Source organism: Nesoenas mayeri, assembly GCF_963082525.1.
Source record: "Nesoenas mayeri genome assembly, chromosome: 1".
NCBI classification, from domain to species: Eukaryota; Metazoa; Chordata; class Aves; order Columbiformes; family Columbidae; genus Nesoenas; species Nesoenas mayeri.
Genome location: NC_137541.1, coordinates 69351663 through 69374973, shown reverse-complemented (window position 1 = coordinate 69374973; position 23311 = coordinate 69351663). Strand labels below are relative to the sequence as shown.

At 42.3% G+C, this 23311-nt stretch overlaps 1 protein-coding gene across 1 annotated transcript; it reads right to left on the bottom strand.

The window, feature by feature from the left end:
• Positions 1 to 1875: 1875 nt before the first annotated feature.
• Positions 1876 to 22784, bottom strand: CD9 (CD9 molecule). Its single transcript, XM_080359253.1, has 8 exons — positions 22647 to 22784; positions 10529 to 10631; positions 7636 to 7733; positions 6384 to 6458; positions 5364 to 5456; positions 4698 to 4787; positions 2852 to 2935; positions 1876 to 2179 (listed from the first exon to the last, which is right to left on the bottom strand). Exons 1-8 carry the CDS (start codon positions 22710 to 22712, stop codon positions 2114 to 2116), a joined length of 675 nt encoding a protein of 224 aa, XP_080215379.1. The 5' UTR covers positions 22713 to 22784; the 3' UTR covers positions 1876 to 2113.
• Positions 22785 to 23311: the final 527 nt, after the last annotated feature.

The window sequence follows — 23311 nt, the reverse complement described above, 5'->3', positions numbered from 1 at the left end:
GGGGGAAGAAGGCAGGCATCACAGAGGCATAAAGTGTAGCAGTAAACACCATGGTCAAGGCAGCAGAATTAAAAGGTAAAGACTGACTCACAGAAAGCCCTCATCCAGCTTCTGTAGAAGGTGGCAACAGCAGAAGGTACAAACTTAAGGCTTCTGGACATTAAGCTGACCTAGATGCCAGTTTGAGAGCTTCCTCCATAGCCATCACCCAAACACATCTCACAAGCTGAGATACTGAGCCTACAGCTTAGTTCTTGTCACCCTAGTTACAACCCACTGCATTTTCTTAGACATTTCCAAACACTGCTAGTGTTGGACACTACAGACAGGTGTTGGTGGCTTGAATGCATGCACCAATATGAAGCAATAAAAGCAAGGGTAGCTGAAGTCAACAAACTTTCATGATGGTTGATAACAAGTCACCTGAGCTTTTTCAGGTGCCAGGTTTAGTCTCATGCCCAGGATTGCACAGCTGACAAAAACGCTACATCTCTGTTCTGTAAGAGCTCAGGCAATGCTCAGACACATGATAGGTCTCAAATTCTCATATGAGATTAGATTTTTCCCTCCAGGCTCATATATCAAAGGAACAAAATTAGATCAACTCCTTTCTGGAATCATTTCAGTCTCTGTAAGGCACACAAAAGCATAATTACCATTTGACATTTTTGAAACCCAGACTTTTTTTAAGGCGGCCCTGTTAATGTAGAATAGTGCGATGCACTACAGAGGAGAGCTGTATGGTTTGCATAGCTTCTTAGACAAATGACTACATGTAACAAAGGTGAGAAATACATTCTTGCATTAGTCCAGTGCTATAGCCAGAGCCCAACCCCCAACAATTGCAATATTTCTCGTAATAAATACCAAACTCCTTATAAGAGAAAGGTGGGAACAAGCAGGGACTGCTAAGAGATATTTGTTGTACCTAGAGGACAAAGACCAGAAGCTTCTAGGAACATACCCAAGATACTTCAGCAGGGGAACACCAGATACAGGTATAGCACATCAACTTGGTGGTAAGGACCCAAGTCCATAGACAGCCCCCACCAGAAGATAGTTGAGAAAAAAAAAAAGCAAAACAAAACTAAACACAAAGCTATTTAGATTAGAAGTCCAGAACAAATGGGTAATTCTTTAAGCTATGGGTTCCACAGTAATATCTCTGCTCTCTGATACCTACTTTTAAACTGAAACAGGATAGCCACAGCTCTAGCTGCTGCTACAAGCAGCTATCACAGAGCTGTACAGTATCTTCTATGCAACTTTTTCCCTCCTCTCACTTGGAAACCTGAGATTTGGCATACATGCCTAAAGCCCTTGAGACTACTTTGCTGGCTTTGGAGAAACAAAGCACAAAGCCAGTCACTGTGAGCACACCCTATGTGAATCTGCATTGTCAAGGGACTGAACCCATGTCAGATGTCAGGGGACAGTGTTACATCAGCAGACAGGCTGATACAAGCTGGCTACAGAGTAGAGCCCAGCCTATTTGCATCAAAGTGACACTGCCTGCCTATCACCAGTATGACAGTCATTTTGCCACCCATACGAAAATGACAGTAAAAATGTTACGGCAGAATTTTTAAGAATATAATTAAGAACTGATGTGTTCACACACCCCAAGGAAAGGAGGAATGGTGGTACCTTCCCTAACATGTTCTGACCCTCTTTTCCATTTCTTGGAATTCCCTTCAAGTATGGCATTGGCATAGGAGGTATTTGCTGCTTTATGCTAGAGCCCTAATGATATAACATTATGCAAGTTCAAATCCATGCTATGCAAACAGCATGATAAATAAGCATAGTAAAATCTCCTCTTCCCAAAAACATACAATACATCTTACTCTTTATTAAGTATCAAATTGTCTCCAACATAAATTACATCCAAATTATGTAAGTTTCAAGAAAGTCAGATATTTTATGTACAATATTTGTCTTTGAATCAGATATACCTTTATCATTTTAACCTATAACATAAAAAGCAAATCTACATCAGTACCAAGTAAAGCATTAAAAAGGTAACAAATATATAACTTTTTAGAAATGCTTTCAGAACGCTAAAGTTAAAGACAAAGATTTTTATAGTGCAGCAGTCTTGTGTTTTTGGCTCTTAAACCATTTCTCTGTTTCTGCGGATAGCACAGCAGAGAACCATACTGAATATCATGCCGAAAATCTGTAAAGAAAACAAATGCATTAGAAATCAGGGGACCAAAACACATTGTTCTGTCAAGATAGGAACAAGCATAGTTGCTGTTTCTGGCTCAGATGCCACATTAACATTATTCTGCAGTTTGTGTACCTGCCCCTTCAGCTTCAAATTTCAGTCCATTCACACCAATTCCCCTCACCCTCAATACTTCAAGACCGATCTGCCATAGCTCCTATGAAATTTTTAATCTTCCCAGCATATTTGTATCAATGTCATACTTTCATCCAGAGAAGTCATAAAAACAAACATGAATTTTCTCACTAGTACTGTTACTTCAGTCCTCTGGCAGAGTCTCTAATTGTTATAAAGGAAACACAAGGATCCCCAAGAGATATTAGGATTAAAAAGCAAGCTGGCAACATAACCAATACATCTTCACCCTTTATATGCACACACTACCAATACAACACTGCTAAAAGTACAAGGAGGCAGATCTTAATCCAAAGCAGAAGCAGGGAGGTTCAAGACACACCACCCACTGTACTGCCTTGGGGCCCCATAGCACACACCCTGATCCTGCTGGTACTTGTCAGTAATGGAATGGGCTTGCAGACTGCTGTGCCAGGTACCATTCAAACTTCTGCCATAAGTACCCTTTGGCCATATGGCTACCCTCTAAATAATCTGAAAACTCACCATTATTACAGCAATGCCAAGGCCAACTGCTCCAATCACATTCAATTTTGAATTGAAGACATCATCTATGGCATCAGGACAAGGCTGAAAAGAAACAGCGTTCATTGGTGTTTGATACATACAGTTTGTTTCTGCTTGCTTGAGCTCAAGTCTGCTGACTGATGCTACACCTTTGACTAAGTGTGCTTACACTAGAGATGAAGACTCATCTTTTGAGAGCTTCTTTGAACTGGCCTTTATCTTCACATCTTTAAAGTAAGACAGGGATGTTTCAGCACAAAGTTGGTAGAGGAGTTTAAATCTACTCTTCAAGTACCTAAACCTCTTAACTGAACCTTGACTACAGCAGGATTCCCTTCTCAACTGCTTGTGGCTGATCAGGTAGATCAGGACCAACAGCAGCTGTACTAGACTTGGCTTATTATAGCTGTCAGCATTTAAGTTTCTGTACTGCTCAGCCCTTCTCAAAATGGATTTGAAGCCACTCTTGATAGTTCCAATTACTACTGTAATCTTGTAGACAATACAAACACATGGTGCATCGGAATGGCAGGATTTCTTGAGCTGCATGCATACATCCTAGGCTACAGGTGGATTCATGAAGGTTCCAGTCTGAAGCTCCCAGGACAACAAATTATCATTGCAACAACAAAAAAAAAGTTTAAGAACAGTCATTTCCCCAAAGACAGATAGCAGCCAAGGAAAAGAACAAGGAACTTTTACAGAGGTATAAATCTTTAAGAGCCTGGCACCTGGTCAGTCTCATCCCAACTCCTGTCCTACTTATTCCAGCAGCAGACCACAGTGAAGTGCTGAAAGCAACTTTTTCCTTTAATTGTTCTTTGTCCAGTCCACCATTATATCCCTTTAATTTTGCCATATATCTACTGGCTTTTTTCTACAGTTGGGACTAGACCATAATCACAAGATTAAGTCAACAGATGAAGCTAAAACACACTTAGCAAAATAAAAACAAATAATAAAACCTGCCTACTGCCTCAGCTACTCCTATATAGTCTAACTCAGCAGCTTGTATGAACAAGACTAAAGATATAGTCTAAATATAGATTGAAATCTCATGTGGTCAGATATCTGAAGGCACAAAACCATCTGTAGTGAAAGAAAGAGCACAAGTAATGTGGAAAAAAAAAAAAAATCAAGTCATTAATTGAATTCCTGCATCATGACAATCCTATTTTCCAATGGAAAACCCCTGTAGGCTTTCTTGGAGCATGAAGCAAGACTACAAGCCAGTTTTAAGAAAAACAGGAAAAGGGGTAATTGGAAACTATACAAGGTGCCTCTTCTGTGTGTGCAGCATACAGGCACCTTTGCAGCAATATTTCAGCAGGGGAATCTGATTCAGAGAATGGCTTCACAGTGACTCACCTAAACACGCCACGAATACATTAGTACCCTCTCCCTTCTCTTGCCAAAACTTGGGACCTGCTTCTACTCCGTGCTCTACTTCTCTCCAACCAAAAGGGGAGTTGATAGGTCCCATGTAGCACCAAAAAGGTGCTTTGGTGATAGTAGTAGTCAGGAGAAGAGCGCTCTTTTTTTTTTTTCTTTTTTGAGTTGAAGTTTTGGCCTTATGCTCTCCATCACGCCAGAGAGTTTAGTGACACAGAGACCACACATTTCCCATGCGAGTTCAGGTTTCCTGCTGACCCTGATTGTTCTTTCCACAGTAACAATATGTTGATTTTCCATAACTGGACTGATCATAGAGATAGGTCGCTAAGCGTGATATGGGAATTTCCCATGACCAGAAGGGTTTAATCAGAAACATGTTTCTCATTCTACTCATGGGGCAGATTTGTTGGTAAATGAAGTCATGCTTTACCACTTGAGAAAGCGCCTCGAGTAAAGGCTTCTTTGGGCAGGTGTCCATGTACTGTGGCTCAATCACTCCTTTAAGACCACAGCAGTCTAGCTACAAGAGAAAACAGGAAAAGAGAACCAGGTTAAATAATCTTTATTTTTGTTCTGTATTTGGTAAAAAGGAGAACTAGATTATATTAGGCTTTATTACAGACGTTATGCAAATTTGCTTAGAAGTCCTGACAATTTGACTGCTGTAGTGTAATTTTAACAAGCCTTTATTGCATTAAAGGCCACACTTCTGAAAGGAAGAGCTAGATCTCATTAAGTATATACACGCTAATTTTGATGACAGCTTGTACTCCTTGCAGACACAAAGGTAACCTCATAGACATGCAGGTATGCACACTATGGTGCCTCTAGATCAACATCACCGGTCTAGTTTCTCAGGGTGCTCCTGAGTTTTAGAAAACAAAAATAGCTCTATGCATTTCAGAGGTTCAGAGGGACAAAAAGATGTACTGAATTCACTAATACCACACAAAAATATCTTCTCTGCAATTCGTTACTAATAATCCTTTGGTTTCTTGTATTTAAGGTATTAGACTTCTGCAGAGGGCTCAGTGACATGGAGAACAGTGTGAACGAACTGCATTACTGTCTGGTTTAAGTATAACCATGTACTTACAGCTACTTGAAATGCCTTCAGGGTTTCTCTGGCACCTGCTTGAGATCTCTTTTCATAGGTTTCCTTGTAGAAGCCCTTTAACTCTTCAATGACCTATAGGATAACAAAGAAATGTAGTATATTACTGTCTTACCTTAATTATGGAAAACTTATTCTGAGCTAGTCATTAAAAAAAATCTACAACCTACAATACCCATCCTTTTCAGATGTAGAAATAGAGGGTGGAAACAGAGGGTGGACAGCATTTCTCACCTGGAACAGGTGAGCCTAACTGGTACACACCTTAAAAGCCACACTTAAACAGATAAGATTGTTTCCTTTCCAAGACTAATAGCTTATAGGAGGGGTGAGAGAACCAAGTCTTTGCCCACTGGTTACACAAAATATTGCCTATTAACTTCTGTACACTAGAAGTTGCTTTATTCCTGTTGTAATACAAGCAGTAAAGCAACCCTGGATACCAAGCACCTTATTTTGAAACAAGACAGAATCTTGACTGCTTGTGAGAGCATAGCCCAGATCAGCCATGTTTTAGATGCAAAAACATTTAGCCTGTAGCTGACCCAGCTCCTATGTAGAAATGGCAAAGCTTCACTGATGGCCTGCTTTGCTTCACAGCTCAGCCAGGTACTACCTGGAGGGCATTTCTAGCATGCAACAGCATCTTGGATTCTGTCTTCTCTGATGGAATCTCATTTTTAAATATTAGAATGCATCTTCTTCCTCTCCCCCAAATCCCCTGGGTAATCAGAATTTGACTAGTACTGGTATAGATTTCAGTAGACTACTAACTTTGTGGGCATACAGAGAGTCACAGAATGGTTTGAGTCAGAAGACACCTTTGAAGATCACTTAGTCCAACCCCCTGTCCCATAGGCATGGAGATCTCTCACTAGATCAAGTTGCTTAAAGCCCCATCCAACCTGACTTTGAACACTTCCAGTGACGGGGTATCCACAACATCTCTGGGCAACCTGTTCCAGCATGACACCACCCCACCAACTTTTAAGAGTAACCTACCTTTTCTTTATTTGCAAATCCCCAGATTGCAGCAGCAATTTCAAGGGCAAAAATCACAAAAAGGAAGAGGAAGAACTAGAAAAGAAAGATCACATCATTAATTAAGACCACAGCACCACAAAGCAGCATCACACATAGAAACTGCAAGCTTATCCAGTTTGCAGTGTTCAGCCTTCTGGGAATTGTCACTCAACCAGGTTCTGATTGGAGGTCTGAAATACCAGTAAGACTAAGAAAAAGGACACATTGCACTGGGTCAGCACTTCTTCCCAGGAGCATCAGAAAGCCTGGCAGTGTTTTCCAAGCAGAAGTCCTCTCTTTTGATCATTGTTAATTAAAGCCTGTTAACTCAAACTTTGAAGTTGCCCAGGTCACAACACCTGACATCAATTCTTTTCTCTGGTTTGTCATTCCTATTCCTTTAGGAGTCACTACTTAATACCTAGCTTGTCACCAGCTTCCAGAGAGCTAATGGTCACTTTTTTGTATATCCCATTAAAAAAAAAAAAAAAAAGAAATGTGTCATCTCTGTGTTTAATTGACTACCAGGTCCAAACTACCATTACTATTTGAAGGCACCTTAAAGAGTTGTTCAGAACTTCAAAGGGCCAGAGGCATTATTTTGCAAGGAATACATGAAATTAACTTCTTCCATGACACAGAAGGGGAATTGTTCTTTCACTGACTATAGTAGTAGTCTTTTATTAACTAAGTCTTCTGGTTATTTGGATGAGTGGCTCCAGAAGCATACAGATGTGCACGAACCTAGTAAACTCCCTGGCCCCTCCACTCTGAAAACAATGAGGTTGCTCTCCAATAATTGGCTTGCAGAGCAGTTATCAACTAGAAGAGCTCATCCTGTGATTATGAACAGTAGAGGCTTGTTTCAAGGATCAAATACCACAGTTCTGGTCTCAAAGATTAAAGATTGCACAGCCTTCAGAGTTCAGAACAAGCTGTTTAATAAATAGCATTGATCATGAACATGTTAGCTTTGTTTCACATAGACTCAGTCTCGATACTTCAATGTCTGAATATGTCACTAACTCCTGAAGTCAGCTGTATTCAAATACAACAAGGACACTTGGATGTAGGGCCAGAAATGGAAACTATATTTAACACATTAGCATTACGTAGGTGTCCATGTGGAGCCGAAACAATTAGCGCCTGCTGCCCTTTAACTGCATAGCAACATTTTCCTTCCTTCCTTCATTGTGCGGTTAAAAATTTAAACCGTACTCTGAATACTTACCATGCCAAGCATACATTGAGATTCCTGCAATGCACCACAGCATCCCAAGAAGCCAACTAGCATCATAAGCGCACCAGCTCCAATAAGGATGTAAACTCCTAGGGAGGGGAAAAACAGACATGAATACAGGCTAGTTGAAAATTCAGCAGCAAGGTATAAAATTAGATATTCCACAAATAGTATTTATAGCTTTTGCCAAGGTTTAAGTTTCTTTAGAGAGGTGTTCCAGGAAAAAAAGAAAAAGGGCTATGCTTAATTTTCCAAGCAAACACAGCTGAAAACTTGAGATGTATTCAGAAAACTGAAAACTTCAACTTATAACAATTAATGTGCACCAATACTGCAGTTTCACAAGTTTTAGATAGCCCTGTCATGCCCATTTTTCTAAGACAAATTGTAAAACACATTTTAAAACTGGCTCAAGGCCAAAGTTCTAAACTTATCGTCAGTTGAAGAATGCACTGCAGTTAGAGACACTGGAGCCAGTGATTTATCAACACCACAGAATTCTTGAAGCATGCTAACTCTATGAGAATGGGTATTAAAAGGCATCATAATCTATGTCATTAATGCTCTCCTACTGTGCTCTTTCATCAAGAAACACTGAATTATTTCACCAGTCACAGTGGTACAAGTCTATGCTTCAGGAGCCTAACCTGACAGCCTCTGTAACTACAAGAAACTCAACATTTTCTGCTTTTGAAAAAGCAGGTACTTCTTCAAACCATATCAAGTGGCTGAAGCATGTAGACCATTCTGCCCAGAATTTAAGCATAGTGAGAATGTTGGAGCATAGAGGGCACACATTTCTGGGCTACAAGACTTCATTTATGCCCAGTCCCCTCATCCTTGACTTGGGAACTGCCAGCTTAAGCATTACAGCTGCTGGTGAGAGTAGAAAGAGGTAGTCAAGAAAACCACTCCCAAAGGATGTCAGGAAAGCATTATTGGGTTGGTGAAACATAAGACAAAGAATCAGCACAACACATGTAGAATTAGAATGACATCTCTATAAATATAGACAAAAATACAGTACTGTCCTCCAGAGACCCTATTGATACTATTTGAAGAAACTGATAGGTAAGCATTTGCAAATGATATTTTCTAGATGCAAACAAAAAAGATTAGCTGCTAAAATAAACATCTACTTGATTAAGCATATGTAAGTGATTAAGCCTGACCTTTCTTATCAGCAGGAAATTCTGGCACAGATTTTTTTTTTTTTAGCCCAGTTTACACTTTTTCCATTTTGAGAAGAGTACATCAGAACCTCTTGTTTCAGTTATTTTCAGTCATAGAGAAAGCTTTTGAGGTAACTTGCTTTGTTATTAGGTGCAAATTGACAGGTTTTTTTCTTTAACTTCCTATTGAAAGCTGCAGTCAGTAACTACTCCCAGAAACATATGTCTAAATAGTAATTCCTATTAAACTACTTAAAACTCAGTTTAACCTACAGAGATTTTGAGTAGGCTTATTTCATTGTTTTGCTGTGTTCAGTCAGTAGCTGAAGTATCACATCATAAAACCTTTGTGTTTTAGGAGGTGAAATAGTTTAGACTACCCAAAATAAGACTTGTTAAATATTCAGCTCAATGGCTAAGTTTAGATTTCTGTTCCCTTTCCAAGGACCAGTTAAAAGCATCTGGAAATCTTTGTGGCAGCTGCAAGAAGCACCGTTTGCTACCATGCCATCACATCAAGGGTGAAATAAAAGCTTTCTTACAGATAAGCGCTCTGCGTGCCTGTGGCTTCTTCAGGAAGTCACACATGTATTTCTATATTCCAGACTATGGTTCCTAACAAACCTAACTTGTCATTCCTAACATCACTTCCCATAGGCATAGGCTACCCTGGTACTATAAGACTGAAACATGAGTTGCACATACTAGCATACCTTACACAGTCTTTACCAATCCTTTAGACACCAGTTTGGGTGTTGTGACAGGTCAAATAGCTCACCAAAAGAGACAGTTTCCTTGGCAAGAAAAAGACCAACTTAACCAGGCTGTGGATGGCTAACAAGTAATGCCATAAGGACATGGCAAATCCAGGTGCTACAAGGATGTGAAATGTAGGTATAAGGATGGTACAAATCAGAGATGAAAGCCTAAAAGTGACTGTAGAGACCAAAAACTTAAAGTTAGAATATAATCCAATTCAGTTAGGAACTCTTACAATGACAGAATTACCAACTGAATATACATGTTTGTCCCCTAATTGGTAATCTTGCAAAACAAAATAATATTAAGGAATAACTTCCACCTGGTCTAACTAAAGCTACGTTGATGTAGGTTGCCTGTAACAGTTGCTCATATAGATCAAGATATTTGTGCATCCTTTCCATTGCACTCAGTATAAAGTAGCATACAAAGGGCTGTAAGAGTTAGACAATAATACGTATACTCCTTGTGAGAGATGAGGCGATAGGCTTGTGGTTTTTGGTAGCTTATGCTGGTCACTTTGGGGCGAAAAAATCAGTTATTCATGTCGTCTGTGATTACTCATTTAGTTTAGAGTGAAACTTCACTGACTCATCTTGTGAGAAGCACCAGGAAGAGATGTCCTCTGTATCTCCCAGGAGTCCCTGGGATTACAAAACACTTACCCAACAGCACCCTAAGAGGAACTGCAGAGTTTAAGCTGGGAAAAAGATGAAGTGATATACAGTGCATAGAGAGACAAGAAACTACTGGTGTGACACCGCTGCTGCTTGCATGACACCTCATAAACAGAGTCTGGTCCCCTGCACCTGCCAGAGGCAGCTACTCTCTGCCCCACTGAGGCTGTTTACAGCCATTTTGTCTTTAGCCTTTGAGGAAGATGAAGGTTTCTAGGCAGTAGGGAAATCAGGGCACAAGTGTGATCTATCACCCTGAGCCATTTCCTTGCTTACCTGTGTAAAATGTAGTGTTGTTGGATTCCAGTTCAAAGATGCTTTTGGTCTGTGAATCAAACCGAAGCCATAGTCCAATTGCAAGAACTGCTGTTCCTGCAAGCTGTAAGAACAAGTAAACCTTGTCAAATAATACCAATTAACGCATTCACTCTTGCATTAGTAACAACATCAGAAGTAGACACAGGATACAGCTTTGTTATTTAAAGAGGTGGTGACAAATAACCAGCATAAAAGGATGGGGATACCAAAGAACAAACTTATTTCCTGGCTTGAGGCATCTTGTTGACAGATACATTTACATATTAAACTACAATGCCACAGGAGAACAATGCCATTCTTGTTTTCTTACTGAAAATACCCAAGGTTTACCAAAGTGCCAAGTGTCAATATTTCCACTGATCCCTCCACCCTTTGTTTTATTCTGAATGACTGTAATGACCTTGTATGGCTTAGTGATCTTAAATCTTCACAAGTGTACCATAAGGAAAAAGCACCTTGTGAGGTCAGCTAAAAGTTTTAGTGTATTAAACAGACTACTAAGTGTTCAGTGCACTGCAATATAGAGTTTAGAAAGATTGCTCTTTTTTCACAAAACAGGATAAAAACAATCCAATAAGTGACCACACTGATAGGAAGAGAAAAATAGAGGCTGCTGAAATAGCAACACTGCTCTGTGCTGATTTGGAATGGCACAATAAAATTGTAGATAATATTTAGTTTTATTATATTATCATCACCGCCTGTGTGCCTCCAGATTCCTTTTAACATCAGTGTCTGTGTTTGCAGCAAGAGACTGGACTCCTCTACTCAAAAGCATGATAATGAATTTCAGCCATAATAGGGCCTTTGCAGTACCATTTTTAATATGATTGATAGAATTTTGAGTACACAGAGCTCAATGATCAGTTTTACCACTGTACGTTTCCTCCATCTGCAATTACAAGCATTTGACAAGAGGTTTCTTCTTAATATAGTTATAATAAAAACATAATATTTGGTCTTTACTATTGCATGAGGTAGGCTTTTTGCCATTTTTGTCTCAAGATTAAGTCTCATTGTGTGTATAAATTAGGTTCTGAATGAAACATCTAGCAGAAGGCACTGGAGAAGTGTTGCAAAAAAGAGGGAATTGCACTAGAGTACAGCAAATGCAAGTAGTTTGCTTTGAACAGGCCAAGACCTCCTTGTTTTAAAAAGAAAATCTGGGGTCAGGTTGCATGCAGGAACAAAAAAAAAAAGAAACAAGGACAAACTAGAAAGCTGGAGACCATGCTTTTCAGCCCTTAAGACTATTTAACTATCAAAAAAATCTCTACAAAAGTGAGATGAGGACAGAAATGCCACACATTGCAACAGACAAAAAAATTAAACTTAAGAGTGAGAAAAGTTCAGAAAGTCTAGAGCTTGGGTTAGGCAAAGCATATATGATAAGAAAAAGAGACAAAGCCTTATCTCTGATAAGTAGTTCCTTCTAGGAGGGAACAACATTCTTGATTCATCTCCAAGAAACTGGAAAGTGTTTACTTTAGAAAGTTAATTTTCAGTGAGAATATGGAAGGAATCCCCACAGAAAGCACCTGAAATGAAGCCAGACTGCCCCAGCCCCACATTCTCCTCACAGAGAGCCCAAGGGCCCTTTCTCCCCATCACAGGATTACTGGCATTCCTTGACAGCAGGCGTAGCTCTGCTGGCCATGGATGTCTTTGCTAACCTCCAAGGCTTGCTTTACCAAAAAGAATAAAGCTTTGAAGACTTCCACAGGACAAAAAGGATGGAGTTAAGTGAGGGTTTAATGGAAGGTATGTCCCTTGTAGCTTGTCAGCAGAATGCATCCTCACTGGTGTGCTACAGGGCTTGGGTATCAGTGAAGAAAAGCAAGTCACCAGCTGTGCCAGAAAAACCAGCAGTTCTTGTATAGCAGGCACCTGACTCCCAAGCCTGTCTCAAAGAGGAGCTGCAGGGTTTTAGCTGGGAAAAAGATGAAGTGATACACAATGCATAAAGAGCCAAACCCAAAAGGAGTTTTCCAGACATATGCAAAAGGCACTTTGTTGGTGTCTGAGTAAACCTGTGCCTACACACCCCAAAGCATGTAGCAAGAATCAAGTCTGCACATAGCTGCTGCTTCCTTGTTTGGTCTATCCTGACAAAAGAGTTTTCAGCTGGGCCAAAGAACCTTGGTGTAGTATGCAGTATGTCACCACAGAGTTACTATTTCAATCTACTGTGCTGCAGCAGCACTCCAGGGGGAGGGGAGCAAGAGTGGGACTGGCAGAAAGAAGGATTGCTGTTCTACCCATGCTCACTGCTACAGCATCACTTGAAAAAAGCCTTTGCAATCTCACTTCAGTCCAAAACCCAGGAGGGCTTAGTGATGGAAAAACTCACACACTGCTTCCAGCCTACAGTTAAGTCACCCAGTACTTAGTAATACTCTGAGACTCTCTTTCCTGAGTCAGAGTGTTCAGCTTTTATAGGCATCCAGATCTGGAACATTAGGAGAAGAAAGCTGCAGTCTTTGCTTGTTTTCCTAGGAACTAATGAATTGCAAAGTCACAAGCCCCAGCTCACCCAGCTGTCTGCATCTACCCATGTTTCTGGTTTGACAAGCCTCAGCGTCAGAGAGCTCAGAATATTGCTGCAAATGAAGCACAACACAAAGGTCTGTAAAACTAAAACCAAGAGCTGATCCCTCAGCAAACCTTTAAAGCCAGAGTACTCATATTGTAAAGGAACTCTAAGACATATTACAGTCATGTAGGTAATTTTACAAGTCCAAGCAAAGCAGAAGGCTCTGTTAACCTCTTTGAGAAACAAACTGGTTAACACCAGGGAGAACTGACATACTTCCTTTTAAAAAAAATGAACTTAACTGGGATGATAGAAGGGTTAAGTGTCATGTTTTCCCCTTGGGAAAACAGTCATCCTGTGAAAAAAAGTTATGATCACAGAGAGGCAGGATACTTATTATGGGATCATGGAAGAGCAATAATACTTGGTGTCAGTGAACTACTCCACATCACTAAATAAACTGTAGGATTAAGTAAAGTGATGATTCTCCCCATGGTGAACTAGAAAAAAAATGCAGTTCTTTATTGCAAGAAAAAGAGACTTTTTTGTTTCAGTTTCTTAAGGAAAACAAACTTGTGTTCTCGGTTTGTGCTCTTCCTACCCACAATGACCACTGAAAAAAAAAAAAAATAGTTCTAAAGCAGAAAGCAAGAAAGTAATTTGAAACTTCGAGTCTTCATCAAAACAACAACAGACTAGGGCACAGAGGAAGAGGCAAGGACAGCGCCACAGGCACGCACTGACCTTGGCAGCATCTCAGACCAATCTGGCACACCGGAGGCTGGTATGTGGCCACCTTTTCGCTCACCAGTGCTGTGACAGGAGGTTTTGGCAGCCACATTGGGGCGGTTTTTGTAGCAGTCTTTTTCCTCCCCCGGAAAGAGGTGCAAGCACCCCTTGTCTGGGCTGCACGGAAGCAGATCCCCGAAAGAGCTGGTTGTTAGGTTTTTAATCCAAGTGTTTTCCCAATGTAACAGACCAACAGACCCATTTTGTCATAGGAGTTGACTAACAGGATATTTCTAAGTCTATCCTGTGCTGAAAAAGAAATTTAACAGAAAAAGAATGAAACTTTTCTTGAAGCTAGTCCCTCTCTGTGTGCAATAATCTACAAAACTAAAAGAGCAGGTTTGTGTGCTATGAAACATGTAAGAAGTATGTTTCTGCAGTAACAAGTATTGGAAAGGCAACTCAGGAAACAGTTGTTTTATCAATCTGACCAAAATTCTAAGTCAAAGGGGTACTATTCACTCACTGTATTGGAAAAGTTTATGATAACTGTTTTCCAGTAACAGCATGTCCTGGCTCAAGTATGCTACCAATGCTCTGCTCAAGCTAACGCAGCTTCTTTGTGCTTCTCCCAACCACTACTAAGCATTTTACAGCTCCCAGCACATTTCTACTTGACTCATCCCTATCCTATAGCTGCAATGGACATACACTAAGCAAGGATAAAAACACCTGGTCATTCATCCTCTAATCCTATGGAGGCTTTTGTCCGTCTTTTTTTTTTTTTTAAATGTATCTTCGTTGCAACAGAGAAAAAAAAAAAAGCCAAACCAAACCACAAACAGCTTTTTCGGTTTGTCTTCCTTTCTTATGTAGCCCTCTACCTTCTCTAGTGAGCCTCCTGTGCAGGACTTCCCTCCTCCCACCCATCCAGCCTCCCATTCTGACAAGTACCTTCTCCAAAGCCATCCTTTTCCATTGGTCTGGTCTCCCCCTTGCAAACTAAATTGTTTTGTCTCTGAGCATATCTAAGGATGTGTACCCTTATTTATCTTTGACAGCCTGCTTTCTTTCAGCCTTCTATGTGACAAGAGATGCTGACAAAGGATCTGTACCTCTGCAGAAGGCAGTCACTGTATACTTGAGAGGAGAAACAACCTATCTATCCTGGAGGCAGAAGTCTTACAGAATATTCTGCCTTCCTCCCCCATCATACTTGACTAGCTCCTGCAAGAACTTGGAGCATTCATGGCTGAGGCATGCTATCAAGCAATTTCCTCTGCCATTTTTTTCTTTAATACCTGACATTTCACAGATATGGTCTTCTAGCAGTAGACTTGCACAGGGAATCACAAGATTTAATGATAGAGGTATAAAGACATTAAAAGCTTAAGCCTTTTAAACTAGAAATGCTAATTTCTGTTAACATATCCCATGATACAGTAGTACATGACACTACTTTGTGAGGCTAGAAAGTTTATTTTAGGTTTAACCACTACTTTGCAAGGACCATTTTGTTCAGTCCCTTCTGACCTTGTCACTTTGATCCATTTGGAAAAGCCACAGTCCCCAGGCAAGCACCCCACTTGCTGCAGACACCTTACAGCATTTTACCTTTTCATGGACAGAACCACCTCTCAAGGGGCTCAAGGTCCAAGCAGTTATCAAGTCCTTACAGCTGGCAGATAAAGCTTTGGGAGCGGGGACACTTCCCTCAAGCATCCTCCTTCCCCTCTACTCTGCCCTGGTGAGACCACATCTGGAATATTGTGTCCAGTTCAAGTTCATGGCATTTACCTCTAGCAGAAAGTAGGTTAATATATGAAAATAGAGCTCATCAAAAATAAAGGCTACTTTCTGTGTTGTCAGCTCAGCATTGCACCTAAAGAATTACCATTACTAATTATTTTTTCTTGAAGTAAAAAAGCTATGTCAGGCTCTACATGACTGTTCCTTGCATGAGTTTTACCCAGGGTGTGCCATAAGTACAATGAAAAAGCCACTCTCTTCCCTTCACCTCATAAACAGGTAAAAAAAATCAGGTAAAAATCTCAGATCTGCATAAGTCAGACAATTAACTTTTTCCTCACTGTGCAAGACAGTGGATTAACGAAGCCCAGACCATATACGTGATGTTGCAAAGCACATAGGCAAAGAAACTGAGGACATTACTAGCAGTAATGAACTGCCTGTTTCTGTCCTGTTACTTGCTGGTACTCTATAAATAAAAACCCATAAACAGCAAGTACCAGTGAAACTCAACATTATTTTAAACCCTTAATTACAGGATTAGTGTTATCCACAACAGCACAGGTTTTCAAACTTCTGAAAAAAAAAGCTTTCATAACAGATGTGCAGTGAGTGCTAGCAGTTATATAAGAAACTGCAGCTATTTCCAAACTCCTTTAAAAAAAGTAGATGGGAAAGGAAGTATTTTTCTCTCTGCTTAAGCTAGTTTCAAGAATGTTGTGGGCTAAGTTAATGTCACAGCATTTATTGTAATAAAATGGTGCTCCAGTACAGTAGGAGCAGCGTTACAGAATTCCTGAACGACCGCCAAGATTAGTGCCCATTTCATACAAGTTCCTATTCAGAAGTCAGTCTACTACATTTGCAATTTAAATTGCAAATAGGAGGTAGCGTTGCTAGAACTTTAACTATAAGTAGCTTCACATCAAATTTCTCAAGGCAACACCCTTCAACTCCATTCCTGACTGCACAGCACTTACCAGAGTTAAACTACTTTGAGCTGAGCCCAAGCAGTATTTTGATTCATATGCTGCAGTCAGCAACTAAGTCAGTTGATTACAGAGGGCAACAGCAACTGATTTCTGTTCCTTTTGTACGTGTGTGTGCATACATACATACAAACACACATGCATATTTTCCTGGCCATCCTGCAAGTCCCCTTCTCCACTTGAAGAGGGAAAACCCTCTGCAGAAGGCAGAGCACCAAATTGCTGCTGGCTGTTCCTGGTGCAGCATGTGCAGATGAAATTATGGCTCAGAACAGGTATCTTCAAGTTACAGAAAAGAGCCCTGCGGGCCTAATCTTACTTTAGCAGGCATTCCCACAGACAAATGCACATCTACATAACACAAGTCACTCTGAAGTGTGGAGAGCCAGGACAAGACAGTTGCCTTGTAGTGTAAAGAAGCAAGAAAATCATTGCTCAAAGACTCAACATGAACTCTGACTGTATGCTACAGCACTTTGCCTATAATAATGAGATTACAAATATTAGCAGATGTCTTCACATTCCACAAAATTCACAAGGCAAAAACTTAGCATTTAAGTTTAACAATGGCAAGCCCTTGCTTTTGTTCAGCATCAGAAGGTCTGTGGGGACAATACACAGGCACAAGCTCCATATGCACAGCTATGCCAGGTGCTTCCCCAACACACAGCAAGTTGCTCAGAGCAGCCAACACTTTTACTAGGAAAAGATTTTGTCACCAGGGCCAACAAGACTAAGCAAACTCAGCAAGTTAGGGGAGCTCAGCTAGAGGTAGTCACTCATTACACAATTCAACATAATTAAGCATGTGCTGACACCAAGGCTGTTCAAAAACAGCTTTGGCAGGACCACTTAGGTGTAAGGCACATAATGTGATGTTTCCACTGACCTCTTGCCAAGCTTGAGTTAGCTTGGTAGAAAAATGTTAATATTACTTCTGTATCAGTCTCAACACCTCCCTCGCCAACCACAAACTTGCAAAGACCTAAACTGGTACAGCTTTCATTACAGACAATGCCAAAGATGCCAGGGCCAGTAATCCCAAAACAGAAGAACAGTAGGTAAACCAAGGTGGACACACACCGGCCCTACCAAAGAAGCACAACAACAGTGAAGAACCTAGTGTTTGCAGTGATACCTGAACTGAAGGCAAAAGGCAGCCACCCTTCTGAGAAGGGACTGGATGATGTAACTTACTCATCTATTACAGTGCGACAGTAAAATGGTTCTCTACAAGTTAGAGATGAGTGCAGTGCTTCAGACTTCAGAAGCATGACAAGCATTTCTAGCAATGACCCACAACCCCCCATACCTGCCATTCAGGCCACAAGCACATTTTAACCAAAGCTCTGGAGTGCCAAAAGTTTTGGAGGATATCATGCTAGGAGATGTATGCTTGGTCTGGCCTTACCAACTGGAGAAAAGCCATCAGACCAGTTACCTTCATAATCTAGTACAGCATCCTACAAGGGGACTCTTCAGGAGGGCTATTAGAATCGGGCAGACAGCAGCCTTTCCCAGGACTAACCTCCCACTTTAGATGTTGAGCACTTACAGGTTGTGCAAAGACAGACTGTACCTTTGGAAAAATTAACTGAGGGCTGCCAAACACTACATGCATTAGTTAGCCATTGAACTGTATGCTCCACAGTACATGTTGGGGAGAAAGCACCATGACAGCATTTTCCAAAACTTCATCTTCTCATACTTAAATACTCTTCTGTTCTTGTTCACTGACTCTTTTGATACAATCAAGCCCTACCGACTATAATACCTGGCCAATTGTGATACTATAGACCTCTAGCATGTTTCCAGGCTGAAGAATCCAAATTCACTCAACAGTTCCAAATAACAGAAAATCTCTTCTTCCTTTCCCAAACATTACCAAGCTCCATTATGTTCCTCTCAAGGTAGACAGAAGACCAGAGCATCCCACAGCATTGCAAGACAGCAGCACACCACGGATTCATGCAGTGGCACCATCTTTCTGCTTCTCTAGGTTCTTCACTTCTGAAGCAGGTTTTTATCTGCTGGTACTGAGTACCCACTTGATGCTTTCATGAAACTACCATAGACCCTTTTCTCCCAAGATTTCATCCCTTTGGCAGTGGGTGTTCCTGATCCAACTACTTCATATCTCCAGGCTACTTTCTGCTCCTTCCTCCCACATGTTACTAGATACCTACCTTTGGCAAGTGTCACACACCATCTTGTCACATAGCCTGCTACATCAGCATTCACTCATCTTCATCACTCTGAATACTGGATGCCGCTAAGGCAATGAAGTGTTACTTTACATGCATTTTCAGATTAGGTGGGGCTGTGTTGAGCACCACACAGTTTGCTCCTGCATACCAGCTCTGCTGGTTCTCTCTACCGCAAGAGAGCTCCACCTCATCTCAGCCATGCCTCTCCTCAGTCAGCAATTCATTCCTTACAGGTTCTTACTCTAGTACTGCTTAGTTTCCCGAAGAGCTTTGAGGTTTCCAGGAGACACTGAAAAAGTGAACTACCACTAACCACCACACTCTCTCTCTCCAAAACTTGGGTTTCTGAAGGCTTCAAAATTAACAGCTTCTTGAAGTCTGAATTCCCCTTACAGTAGCCATTCTCTCTTCCCCAATGTCATATCTCCATCTGTACACAAACTTATTATTCTTAAAGAGTCCTCTCCTCTGCCTACTCCAGAGGCACCATGTGTGCAACGCTCTACATAACGTAGAATAGCATTAAAAAAAAAAAGCCTCAAATTCACTGCATTCCAGCCCTCTGGCACTGAGGTAAGTGGTGAACAGGAGGTTTTACCTAATCAAAATGCATTTGTAGTTCTGAAGTAAATGTTGTGTGACCCTCATAAGTTTGCTTATCAGCACCTGCTCTTCACCACCTTTACACCAACAAGTAAATTCAAGCCTGTGAGAGAATTAGAGTCAAAGATGGTTTAAAAAAAAAGTACATCCCAAGGTTTTCCCCAACCACATCCAGTAAGAGAAAGTCCGACAGCACTTCACTCTTAACGCACTTTTATGCCTGGACACATTACTGTCTGTATGGACTCCCTGAAAGCTCACTGGTCCTAATGTAACTGAAGAGTAATGTGTTACCTGGGTTTGCTTTTGCAAGTTATACCTAAAGCTTTCTTTTGGCTGGCCTTATTATATCTTTGTATTTAATCCACCAGCATTTACAAACCTATATCACCTTTGGACACAGCTTCAACTATTTGAGAGTCTGTCAATTTTTTTTTAATAGCCTGCTATATCCAGCTGTTTTGTTCTTGCTGCTTCCTCTTGCCCTCACTCAAGTCTCCAATGGAGGCAAATAGATGCCACCTAACATGCAATCTACAAATACATGCAGGTTTGCTGCAGACCATTTAAACTTCTCACCTATTCTTCTGAGGCAACTTATTTTAGAAAAAGGAGGTACTGTGTAAATTTGATCACAGCTTCACAGGACCTCTTAGCTTCTCTTGCTCCAGAAGGTGCATTAAATCTAACTAAATCATTGTCACCATTCCAGAGTATCACTTGGGAAATAGGACACCACACCCACAGACTATTCAGAAGCAAGAAAATGCTTGTTCCTCCTACTGAGGGGTGTGGGGGGTACATGTTTCCAAGGCCAAGAGCCTATCACTCATTGTGCCTTCAAGTTTAAAATCCAAATTGCACTCAGGCACATTTTTGCTCAATTTATTTCCAGTACTTAATGGACTTCTCACATCTCTGATGTAATAATATCAAAGCCTTCTTTCATACCAGGGTTGTCCCTGTCCTCTAGTGCTGCCTACCCCAAGACACCTTCTCTTTACACTGTGCATTGAAGCCTAAAAGCCTAAAATAGCCCAAGACATTGCTACTTTATTCCTCCACACAGGACATGAAGTTCAGTAACACCATAACTGAAACTCCCCTCCGACAGTTTTGGTAGGGCACAGATACATATACTGAACTCCAAGAGCCAAGGACTCCTCCGGCTGGTCTACAAACACACTTAACCCCGGCTAACCCCAGCTGTTGCATTTACTGCCTCTCAGTGCTTCCAGCTCATGGCCAGGACACCCCAAAAAGAAGCATTTATCTTCCTTTAGCCCTTCTTTCTCTTCCTCTTTTCCTCGCATCCTTGCTGTGTTTAAGTGACCAAAGCCATTGCTTGGGGAAGACACTCAAAGAGATGCACCCTCATGGCTCCTCTGGGCAGCAGCACCAACCTAGAGGAGGTACAATCCCAACTCCTCCTCCCCTCCACTCCATTAAGAGGTCAAGCTTGCATCTATGCTTATTGGGCACTCAAATGTGCAAATAAAGCGTCAGAGTTTTCTTACCATGAAAGCCCCAAGCAACAGATGCCTCCCAAGCTAAATGAAAAGCCACTCCCTGTTCTCAGCCCTGTGCCCTAGATAGCAAAATGGCAGTGCTAACATTGGAAGCATTTTTGAGGCAATGCCTTTCCCACAACAAGCATTCTTGTACTATAAAACAGTTTGTACAAAGTCTGTAGCTTTAAGAAATATATATACAAAACCACAAAGCAAATGATGCCTATTTCCTCCTGTTTCAACAAGAGGTTTAGCACTTTACTGACCCAGAGGTTTCAGCCAGTGTGTCATTAGACTTTTTCTTCTTACCACCAATAACCCTCCAAATATGACCCCCCTGCTCAACCTCCCAGTGAGTCTCAGGTGGCAATAAGTGCTTTTCTGTGCCTTTGTTAAGTTCCCTTGCACAACTTCCCTCAATTGCAGCCCAGTTCCACTGTCTTACTTATGGAAACACATTTTTAAGTTGAGAGGTCACAAGCACTTTATTGCATCTTCTAGTCATCCCATGTGCAAAACTGTAACCGACTCCAGAAGTGGTTTCTTGCCACAGCTCCAACTTAATTTCTCCACATCAAAGGGTGAAAAGGAGTCACAGATGTATTTCTCCACTGTAGCAGACAGCAAAGAGAAAATTCATTTTTGAATCTTACACTTCACACCTATACATTAGGCACACAGGCAGTTGTACTGCATTCTCTCTGTACTTTTCCATAAGATGGGGTATGGACGTCTGAATTTAGCATTGTCCAAGTCCTTGAGAAGCAGCCATAACCTCTTAGTTAAGCCACACTTTCTGACACTGCCTGGCAAACAAGAGATAGCCAGGCCAGAAACCACAACGGACATACAATTTTCACTTGTGGTGTGCTCCTACAGATAAAACTATATTAGGATTTTCTTTACAAGATGCTGCCTAGAAGATCTGAGGTAGAAGCCATGGCTTCAGCTGAGTCTCCTACCAAGCTGAGTTCACATACATGACAACAGTGACCACAAGTGTACTTTGTCAGGAATCAGCTCAGCATCCTCCGTTACAGACTTCACACCAAAAAAAAGCTACTGAGGAGTACAAACCGCAAGGAAAGTTTCTGTGGGAGCACTGTATGTACTGCTGAGGGGAAAAACTACCTTCACATCTAACATCCCCTGCACACGCTATCAGGCAGGACACGCAGTATAAGATGGGTACGTATCTCACTTAGGCACCTCCCGCCGAGTACCTGACAGGCAGCACATTTAGTACCGCAACAGGTAACCGAGCGCCGCATCCCCCCTGTGACTGGCCCGGGGACACGCCCATCCCGCCGAGACCAGGCGGCTCCGGGCCCCGCGGGGCAGGAGGCGCCCGCCCGGAGCGTCCCGCCCGGCGACGGGGAGAGCGGCGCGGAGACGCCGCCGCTGCCACCGCCCTTCCCGCAGACAGGTACAGCGTACAGCGACCGCCCCGGGAAGTCCCGGGAGCGGCAGGGAAGGCCCTGGAGAGTCAAGGTGGGGGAGCAGGGCCAGGCACACCTCACCCCCTTTGCCTGGAGAAGAGGAAGGCGTGGAAAACAAGTAAGAAAACCGGCATAAAACCAAACAACTAAAAAACCCGAACAAACCACCACTCCCAGTACTTTGCCCTCCCCATGGCTACCTCCCAGGCAGCCCCGTAGGGTTGCGCCGGGCATGGAGCGAGGGAAGAGGCACAGCCCCGCTGCGCCCCAGGCTCCATCTCGGGGGATCCCCTGGGGCCAGGCGCAGGTCCCTCACCCAAAAAATGAAGTTGAAGCCGAAGAGCAGGTACTTGATGCACTTGGTGCCTCCTTTGACAGGCATGGTGACGGTAAGGACGGTCGCAGCTGGGACACCTCTACCCCACACCACTCCTTAAATCCGTCTCTCCTGCTTCTCTCCCGGGCTGTCCCCTCCCGCGGCTGCCCGGCCCCTTGCCCGGCCCCCTCCCCGCCCCCGGACCGCGCCCCGGCCGGGCCGCCCAATGACCTGCGCTCTCCACAGTCCCGCACCTGCCCCCGCCCCGCCCCGCCCCGCCCCGGGAGCGGCCTCCCCCCCTCCCCAAACCCCCGCCGGGGCTTGGGCAGGGTATGCGGGGGAGCCCGGTGCGGGGTTTCCCTGGAGGTGGTTTCCCACCCACGGCCCCGCGCGCCCCGGACACGGGCGTCGCTCTCGGTGCGGGGATGCTCCGTTGCCGCGCCCAGCTGCCATCCGGGGGAAATAATTCAACGCTGTATCAGTGTAACGTGCAAAAAATGGGTAGATTGCAGCTGCGTGCCGGGCAATAGTTTGCCTGCTCTTGCGTAGGTTTAGTTTAACTGAAATGCATCACTCTAGTCTAAATGACTGTTTTCCTGTACAAGATAAATCTACAGCACAATTTAAATGCTTTAATCTTTCATATATGTCTGTACAAAGGTAGA